General features: G+C 41.1%; 1 protein-coding gene across 1 annotated transcript in view; it reads left to right on the plus strand.

Moving 5' to 3' along the window:
- The window catches only part of ADTRP (androgen dependent TFPI regulating protein), a 29,110-nt gene extending 20,392 nt beyond the window's left edge, over nt 1-8,718 (plus strand). Inside the window, exons 5-6 of the mRNA XM_053988845.1 lie at nt 2,770-2,921; nt 8,675-8,718. Of these exons, the coding sequence (XP_053844820.1) occupies nt 2,770-2,921; nt 8,675-8,718 (196 nt within the window). The remainder of the gene's footprint in view (nt 1-2,769; nt 2,922-8,674) is intronic.
- Nucleotides 8,719-10,015: the final 1,297 nt, after the last annotated feature.

Below are 10,015 nucleotides of genomic sequence, written 5' to 3' on the forward strand. Positions count from 1 at the left end.
AGCTCAGGAAGGGGGCTGTATAATTTCAGGGTATGATGCAACTTTCCAGAGCTGAGGAAACATCCAGGCTCTAGGGTGGAGAATATAGAGCATGTGTATAACAACAAGAGGATACTGGTCAGCAAGGAAGTGACTTGTCCTCATGCAAAGACTTCTGAGAAGGCACTGAAACTATGAGGAAACCCAGCTTTCCCATTCCTACTCACCAGTTCCCACTCTCATCTAGACACCATCTTCAGTGCAGTGAGGGGAAAATCTGAAATAGAAAATAAACTGTTCAGATGAAACACTGGAGTGACTTGAAGACCATCAGAGTGGCTGTGGTAACAGGAGACTTCACTGATATATTACATAAGCAAATTAGGAGCCATTTATTCTAATCCTGCCCAGAGCCTAATAGGATTACAACCATGGCTTTCTAAATTCCTTTTCTATGTTCTGATTCACCCAGTTGCTTAACGCCAGCTTTGTTTTGCTTGTCTTATGACAACATTTGGGTTTTACTGTCTTTGAAACCAGACTGCTCTTACAGCCATGTGAGCCATGCTTTCCCCTAAAATCCCTATCAGCTGAGCAATTTCATTCCTCAGGAGACATGGCTCATATCAGGACCTGAGTCTACACCAAAGGATGAAGATCAATGCCAGCATCAACACTTTTGAGCCCTCCCAGTATCTTCTGTGGGTTGGCGCTGCATTGTGTTTGCCAGGGTCTTGAGTGGAAGGTGGTCCCTTAGAGTGCTTGTCCCCTGTGTGCCAGGGCCCTGATCACTGGAAAAAAGGTATTAGGATGTCAGTGTGGTTTTCAAATCAGCAAGGAACCTCCTGTCTGCTTTCTTTTTGCCTCCACTTTGTGGTTCCCTGCAAACCACAGACAACAGATTTCAACCAACAGAAAAATTTTCTGGCCCGTGCACCAAAATCTCAACACACGTACATATTTTACTGTTGGTGCTACAACCTGGTGATTTAATAGCCCCATTTGGGCACCATATGTTTCACAGAGTCCTTCCTCCAAGCCTCTCCTTGCACTGTCACTGCCATCACTGCCATGCCAATGGGCTGAGAAGTGACTGCTCCCTCCAAGGCAGCAGAGAAACTGAGCAGCCAGTTACACCTCGCACCAGACACCTGCCTCTGAGCAGGGTGTCACCATGGCTTTGAACAGTCATTTATTTGGGTTTGAAAATACAGGTTGGAGCACCTCATATGAGACACACCAGCTAGCCAAATTTCATGAAGATAATCTAGTTCCTCGTTATATAAAAGAAAGGTGGTTGTCACTCTGTTTTACTGTTGGAGGTACAATATGAAATGAGGAGCCCTGTGAAGTGAAAAACACAGGCTGACATTTGCACAGGCTCCACTTAGCACTTGGATTTCAGTGGTTCTGCTCAGCCTCTCAGGGGCCTTTCCTGCAGGTTTTTCTTTTTCTTTTTTTTTCCTTTTTTAAAATTTGATTTCCACCTTTTTATGCCCCATTCCTTCCTTTTTTTACTAGCGAAAGGAAGAAGCATCTTTTCAGCCTTTTTTTTTTTTTCCTCCTTAGCATTATCCCATTCCTCCATGTCCTGACACAGTTTTAGGATGGTGTGGCATCCCGTTTGTCACTTCTCTTTGAGGCATGATGCTCAGTGTAAGGTAGCAGGCTGGGTGACATCAGAAAAAATTGTGATTGCATTTGCATGTTAGCACTGGTGGTGGAAAGTATGGCATAATCCTCAGATATGGTTTTTTTTTAATAAAGAATTAAACCTTTTAAGACCATTTGGACCCAAAGTTTGTTTTAGGGAAGTACTCTCCTTGTTAAAATGGCACATCCTGATAATAATCAATGAAAACTTACCCTATTTCTTAAATTATTTACATAATCAATACAAATATAAATAATTTTATTTACAAAAAATATTCAGAAGAAAGCATTTTTTCCTATACTTAAGATATATAAAGATCACTTTTATATTCTTTAGTTCAGGCATTCTCTATTAACCACTCGTATGAGCCTTAAACAATGAACATATTACCAGCGAACTGACAGCCACTACATGATATTTTCTGAGAGAATAAAAAAGGCAGAAAGAGAGGGCACAATTAGAAGAAAAGAAACCCTATAAAGCAGTCATATTAATCGTCTTTCTTTTCCAAACCACGCTTTGCAAACAGTTCTGGCACAAAAGGGTGAAGCAACCACATCTGTTTCCCACCTAACCATTCCTCTTCTTTTCCTTCTCTTACAAAAGAAAAGCTGCTGGAGAATTCCCCTTGCCCTCTCACCTCCTGAAAACTTCTTTCCACTCCTCAAAACAGTGGTCAACAGCAGAAGGATTGAGACAGGGAGGAAAAGCTCTGTGTCTCCACAGACACTAGGGACCTGCATAGGGGCTGAAAAGCTGTTGTATCTAAAGAGCAAACATATGTGAGAGCTTATTTGAATAAGCTTCACTTAGCATAGCCAAGTGCCCATCCCTGTTCCTGAGCATTTTGCTATTTTACTGTGCTTTTACTGCTGTTAATAGCCAATGCCATCAGGGTGACAGCAGAATATTGTGTGCATTTCAACCTGCACTGAAACCCATCTAATTTAGCTCTGGCTCAAGTGTGCTTCACAGCAAATAGCCCAAGTGCCGAGGAGATGTTTTGACAGCCAAGCTAATTTTCTCTGTATCAAGCCTGTTTTGATAACTCAGCCCCTCAGGAGCTGGAAATTTTGAAGTGGTTCTTCTAATTGAATGGTCCTAACCAAAGGTAATTTCTCTCCTTCCTTGCCTAGGGTCCTGTGGATTTATTCAGTAACAGGAGAGTGGGTATATCCTCTTTTTGCTTTGTTCAGCCCCCCTGGACTAGCAGCCTTTTTTGCCGGTAGCATTGCCATCATCTTTGCCTTATACAACTTCGGAGAGTTCCTCAACCGTATGATATGGGGTCAGTCCAAGTTTTCTTCATTACTTATATGCATATGAAAAAAATACCCCTGAAAGGAATTGCTGTGATTGCCCAGGCAGGCAGGAAGAAGAAGGGGGCATGAGTACACTGGGGAAGGTGTTGGGGTGGTGGCATTTGGGTGTCAGATAGTCATTGTTGGGTGTCATCCACATGCTAACAAATAGAGAACAAATTGGAGCAAGGATCCCAACCCTACCAGACAAAAGTTGGACCAGCTTCCTCTAATTTGGGTCAAGAAACACCTCTTGCCAGCATAATCACTGGATTTTGAATTCCTGTTCAAAGAAGGGTCCAGAGGAACCACATGTCCTGGCCTAAAACTTACACCTGCATCACATATTGTTTGTCAGAGACTAGGGATTAGCAGCGTTTACTGCAAATTTATAGGAATGCATCAGTGTATCCAAGCAAAAGCACTGTGGCAGCAGCTCCATGACTGAAACAGCACTTTGGAAAGTTTTACAAATTGTTGAGAATTTTTCCTTTCTGCTTTAGTAGTGGTATAACCAGTAGTGACCTAAAAAAAGTGAAAAGCAGCTTCCTTGGACATAATGGGCAGTTGGAGGGGGAAAAAAACGTAGTTTAGGATAGCATATTTAACAAGTGGAAGAAAGAGAGAGCTGAGGAAGCACCTTTGGGGGGTTGGCATGGGATACTATTATTATTATTATTATTGTTATTGTTTCTGTCATTATTATTCCTCCTGGTTTCCTCTCCTTTTTCATTCAAGATTGAATTTTTGAGGATAAAAGTGTTTCTGTCAGGAAAATGTGTGTATTTTATTTAGGACAAACGTGGGAACATTTGCAATTTCTTAAACTAGCTTTCTGATTTAAGAAAAAAACACTGCAAGAACACCTCTGAAAATAAATAAGACAACCTCCCTCTGTTCTCAGGGAACATTTGATGCCTGATCCATTTTGCAAAGTCTCACATGCCTGTCAAGCCAAAGTAGAGTGTCTGTAGCTAGTCTCTCACCATCCATACTCATCTACCTAACAGCAGCAGATTGACTTTCAAATGTGCTGAATAACCAACTTCACCACTTGCTACCTTTGCAAACAAGATGCTTGCTCTACATGTCCATGTTTGGAGATTTTGGCCACATTCTATTCTGCAAAAACATCATATGAGATGAGGATTGCTGGTAAATGAAAACAGATCTGCAGCTTTTCTGCACTAGCTCTGGTTTAAGAGGCATCACATATAAATAGTAACTTCTGCTAATCAAAGACCACACCATCACCACATGATGGCATAAGTCTTTATATGAGATATCTGATACATTTATGTATCAGACTTTTTCATCACTGAGTACATATTAGTAATTTTAGGGCTAGAGTATGCCTGCTGCATAAGCTGGAGATAATCAGAATAAAAATAATTTGATTTCCAGTGTGTTAACTGATTAGACAAAATATTGTGCCAAGCAGAGATCAAATTAACTACAAAAATCAGATGCATGTTCAACAGCTGACTAAAGAAACTTGGGCAAGCACTCAACTTTACTGTGCACATAGAGAGGCTGAAAAGCACCACAGTTGTGGTAGCATGAATGTAACCTCAGAGTATGTATATGAACAATACACAATATTCTCCATTGATATCTAGTGTGCTCTTGCGATCCCTGGAGGCCTCATCTGTGTGGTAGGTCTGCCTCTCCATGCATAGTTGGTATTTTTCAAAGGAGCCACAGAATCCTGGCCTTAACAATTACATGGTGTTTTCATCCACGTGCAAGACACTCCCGTTGAGTTACAGTTCCCCATGTTGGTGCCAAGTGTTTTTACTGATCCACATCCCAGCTGCGTCCACCCAAGAGAAGGGTAGGACTTCCTTAAGCTGGTATCAATAACGAAGTCCCAATAAGCCTTGAAACATAGCCACAGGGAAGCTATTTCAAATTACAGTGTGCCAGAGTTTTAATATATTCCTGACTGAGACAAATTTTTGGTTCAGCTTTGCCAGAGGAAAAAAGCGCTGCAGATTGAATGAAGACACGATTCCAACATACCTTTGTTCCCACAGCAAAAATAGCTCCAAGTACTTTTTTTCATCCTGCCCTTTCCTCTCTCTCCTTCCCATCACAATAAGGCAGAGGATGCAGTGTAAATGGTCATGCAGAAAACAAAACAAAAAAAAACAACCAACCAAACAAAAACCAACTTCCCCCCTCCCACAAGGCAAAACAATCAGTGGTGGTAGAGGACAGACCTCTTTCTATACTCTCTATCCTGCCCACCTCCTCCCTCCCTCCCTTAAAAGATAAAGTACAGGGAAGGGCACTTTTGATCTCTCTTTTGCTTCCTCCCCATTCCCCAAAGGCAGTTTGGGTTACAAGTATCTATTAGGTTCCTATAGGCACACCTGAAAACACCTTGTCTAATAACACATGAAACACCAAACAATTAGACCTGATGCTGGTGGGATCTGAGAAGGCAGAGCTCTCTGACTGGGCTGTTGGCACCAGGATTCTCCCCAAAGGAAAAAAATCCAAGGCTGTTGCTTCTTTTTATTTCTTTCCCACTCGAATGAAGAACAGTTGCCCAGACGTGTTTATTCAAAGGTGCAAGGAATGATTAACAAACAGCTCCACCAGTGGCAAACCTGGCTCCCTTCTGGACTTACATCCTGTGGCAGACCGTAGGCTGCTAATGAAGCTTGTTCCCCAGCACATCATGCTTCATATGGGCTCTTCCACACTCCCTTATAACTCCAGGCCATTATTATTTTTCCTAGAACCAGCTACATAAATATTTACTCTTTTTCACACTTAAAGGTATATTTAGTTCCAACTTATTCTAAAGTCTACAGATGGCAACTTCCAGCTTCAAGCAAGTAAGTGTTAAATCTACGTCCTGTGCTTGACCAAAAAGATGCAGGATCATTTCTGAGAGCTGGAAAATCTAGGCTGCAGAATAATATAACCTTTTTTTTCCTTTTCAGAATGCCAGACCCTTAATTCATTTTATTATTTATAGACAAACTGTTTCATACAGTATTGGAGGTTTTAAAAATGTATTATCTCTCATGTGCCTCTCCTCTCCCTCCCCTTGCACAGTTGGATTGGTGGTAACTAAGGCAACCCAGCTGCACAGCCTGAGAGGCACAGAAAATAGTACCAGTAATGACTTCTTTTTGTTTTAAATCCCAGAGTTTCTAGAGTACAAGACAATGTTGAGCAATAGAGAAACTCCAAAGAGGATAATTTGAAACAATGAGCTGATTCTTTTACAGCCATAAATTTACCTCAGCCAAGAACTTGGCTGCAGGGTCTGAGTACCAAAGAAGAACCGTGCGATAGTTTCTCCCCTTCCTGATGGGTGGAAAACATCACACAGGCAATTAATCTCATGTTTCTTTGACCAGTCAAACTAGAATCCTCAAAAATAAAACAAAGCAGTGCTCGCTTGTTGGGACAATCAGATCCTTGGGAGAAATTAGGATCAAAGTTCTCCACATCAGACAGAGCAACCTTTCAAGTAAGGTCTCTTATCTAGAACTCGCATTTGAAGATGGAGCACATTCATTTGTCTTCCATCTAACACATCTGAAAAAAACCCAAAATAACATTCATCAGCTGCTTCATTTCATTACTCTGAAATGCAGCTGGAGAGGAGCTATAGCTAGCAACAGCTACTTGCTCCACCAGTGATTGAAAAGCCTTCTGATGCTTTTGCCTCTACTTGCAAAATTTTGTGAGCCTAAGGCCTCTCCCAGAGAAATGCTTATCCCCACATGGTGGAACTGTTCTTTGGGAGAGAAACAGGGGAGGAAAGGAGGCTGATTGTTGGAGTGGACAGCAGCTCCAACAGACACATCCTAGATGCTTGCTGTCCACCAGAAGGGAAAGCTTTGGCTAGCAGCTGGCTGAGGAGCACTGTCAGGGGCAAAACAAAAATTAAAGATATTATAATGCAAGGGGTAAGGCAGCTCAACAGGAATAAGAGCCATTGCTTTGAGGAAAAAGAGAAAACTTATGGTGGAATACCTTTCTCATGCTCAGTGCAGAGATGGATGCACTCTTCCAGATCTTCTATGAGCTCTTAAATATCTCAGGAAGACATTGCTGAAACCTATTTACCTAAGGCTGAAATAAAGTTAAACAACAATCTTCTCTTTAGCTTGTTTTTCCTCTTTTTTTTTTTTTTTTTGAGTACTTTTGCATTCAATGCATTTTCCAGAATCATATAACATGTTTTCACAACTGATTATTTTCCCTGAGTTTTATTTTTGTATTTATGGGCTTTTGAAACCAAGCTCCCTTAATACCCTGTAGCCTTGGGAAATCCAGCCTATGTGACAGCTCACAAATCTGTGCAATACAAAGCAATACTATAATAAGATTGAATTCTTGATGCTGTCATTATTCCGAGCAGCTGTTGAGATTGCAGAAACCCGAATGGCAAATAAAGGGATGCAAAGGACAACTGTGTGGGGCATGAAGCCGTGCTATCATTGTACTGGTACAGGCTTATCAATGGCAGTTTTTGTATGAATGTTAAAATGCTGATGTTCTGCACATAGTTATTACTCCAGACACAGGTTCCACCCTTTGTTATTACAGAATCCAGGAGGGATTTTTTAACTGAGATTCCTTTCCAGAGGATTTGTTGTATCATGCAAAGAATAAGAGTCCAGAGTCTATCTATGCCTTTCAGTGACCAAATAATGTTTATATCCATAATTTCACTATATTCCCAATGATTAATGGAACTCAGATTTTACAGGATTTTACAGAGTTTGCAAACTAAATATGAGTATTTACTTTTGACTCATCCATTTCTCCACCACAAGCCTGTGATGGCACACTTATGTCCTTCATATTTGTCACTCCCCAAAGTTTATCCCTCAGGCAGAGATGACTGACTGTGTAAAGGAAACCTACATTATTTGTCACAGGTCCTATTTTTGCTGATAAGTCTATATGGTGATCCACTGGAGGCAGACTGGATCGGAACCTCTCACAAACCAGAGCTTACAAATTCATCAGTGGAGGCCAGACATTAAGAAGTGGTGGTTAACATGCTGGTCCTGACAGGCTATTTTTTTCCTTTGTGGTTTGGATTTTTTTTTCCCTCACCCATAAATATCCATTTGGTCAGTACACACCAATACAATACAGCAATTAGTGTTTGAGAGCCTCTGAGGTACATGGACAAGGAAAGATCATTTAAAGGAGAGTTTCCTATGAGTGAATGATCATCGGAGGGGAAGAAGAGAGGCTGAGACAGTGCGTTAGAAAAGGTACCCATAAACAGTTGATTATTGCCACACTGGGTGCCCCACAGCAGCACAGTAACTGATGCTTCAGAAAGCTGTGGTCCTGCGCTGTCCTGACCAGCCACATGAGGATCCTCCAGCTTTTCACATGCTCTTACAACAAGCTAGGTTTGCTTGGTGGCAGATGCTTTCTCCCACTGGCAAAGCACAATTATTCTCAATGGGTGTGGCCCATGGCAGATTTCAAATAATTCCTCAGTCGTTGAGTAATCTGTTACTTGCTGGGGACATCCCAGGCTCATTTGACTTCTGCAGCTCTTAGCATTAGCAGCTGGTCCAAGACAAGCACTTGCAGTTCACTCCCACTCCCAGATGGGTAGAGTTCCTCAGGGATGTTGGGAGGCTGGGGCCAGTTTCACATCCTCCTCATCCCTGATGTGTGAAAGAACTTCTCTGTTGTGCCTTCCCCCTCACATCCCAATAATGCCTTCTCCCCTGTCTCCAAACAGGAGATTCAATAGTAATACTGGACCACAAGTGGAAAGGCAAGTGAATCCTCCTCTTGAAGCCAAACAATCTCTCCATGAATGCTGAAGCTATGAAGTAGAGGAAAATAAATGTAGCTGTGATAAATCCTTTCTCCAATGCATTGCAGCTTCTGGTGAAGCCATTATGACATCAGACATATGGAAAACTGGTGGAAAATAGGAAATGTTTGTCTCTTTCATGATAACTCTGCAACTGCTATGAATAAGAAAATTGTGTTCATCTGTTTACACAGATTTCTCATCTCTTGCACAATGTACATGAGGATGTGTCCATGGTCAAAAGTTGTCACTGGTAAATGCACTCCCTCGTGAGCCTCACACTACTCTGTAAAAGACCTGTGAATCCAAGCCAGCTCTTGTTTGGATTGCCCTTCATTGAATCTGGAAAAAATTAAGAGAAGAGATAATTTTAACACTGCTGTGACTTCCAAGCTAGCTAGATAACAAATTGGGCTAACAAGCACTGTAATTAGAAATGTCTGCTCAGAAAGTTCACCAAGAAGCTGAGTTCTTCTAATGAGAAACTTTCTGTAATATTAATATGCTTATATTGTCCTTAATATCTCCCCTCCATTTTAACAGGAAATCTGAAGGCAACAGTTTCTTCCTTTTTCTTGGTTTCAGTTAATCTCGCAGCAGAAGTAACCTAATTATACTGACTGTATGATTGCTTTGACAGAAAGCATGTTAATTTAAAGCACTGTTTAACATAAAGCTGCCTGCCATATAATTACACTCCATTCACATGTTTACTAATTTTCCTCAATATAGTTGATTTCTGTTATTAGCCACAACATTTTGTTAACATCCAAAACACTGGAGATCTGCTTTGTAAACTCCAATAAACATGCAAAACTGAGAGTAGCACAAGTGTTCCTTAATGGTCAATGTGAAAAAGAAAAATCTCTCTTATTATTCCTTCATTCAAAGAGGATTTGAAACTAGTTGCAGTACTTAAATGTCTAACTCCATCCTCATTGCCAAAACCCCTCGCTTAGAGCTACTGTGCATGCTGTTCACCAGGGTGTTATTTTCACCTTTCAAATGCCGCTGGAGCTCAGTAAAAACGAAACACATTGTAAGCTCCCTGTGAGCAATAAAAAGATAATGTGTATACATAAGATTGTTCTTCTCATGTGTTAAGCACCTGATAAAAATTCTAATCTGGGAAGTTAACATGCTAGGCCTGGACTGTAAACTGAGTGAACCCTATGAGAGACGTGCATGCTTTCAGTAATTCCCAGTTATCTAGATAGCTCGCTCCAGCTAACTTTGCAAGTTACAAAGTTACACACTCCTCCC

The sequence above is a fragment of the Vidua macroura genome, chromosome 1, assembly GCF_024509145.1.
Source record: "Vidua macroura isolate BioBank_ID:100142 chromosome 1, ASM2450914v1, whole genome shotgun sequence".
Taxonomy (NCBI): domain Eukaryota; kingdom Metazoa; phylum Chordata; class Aves; order Passeriformes; family Viduidae; genus Vidua; species Vidua macroura.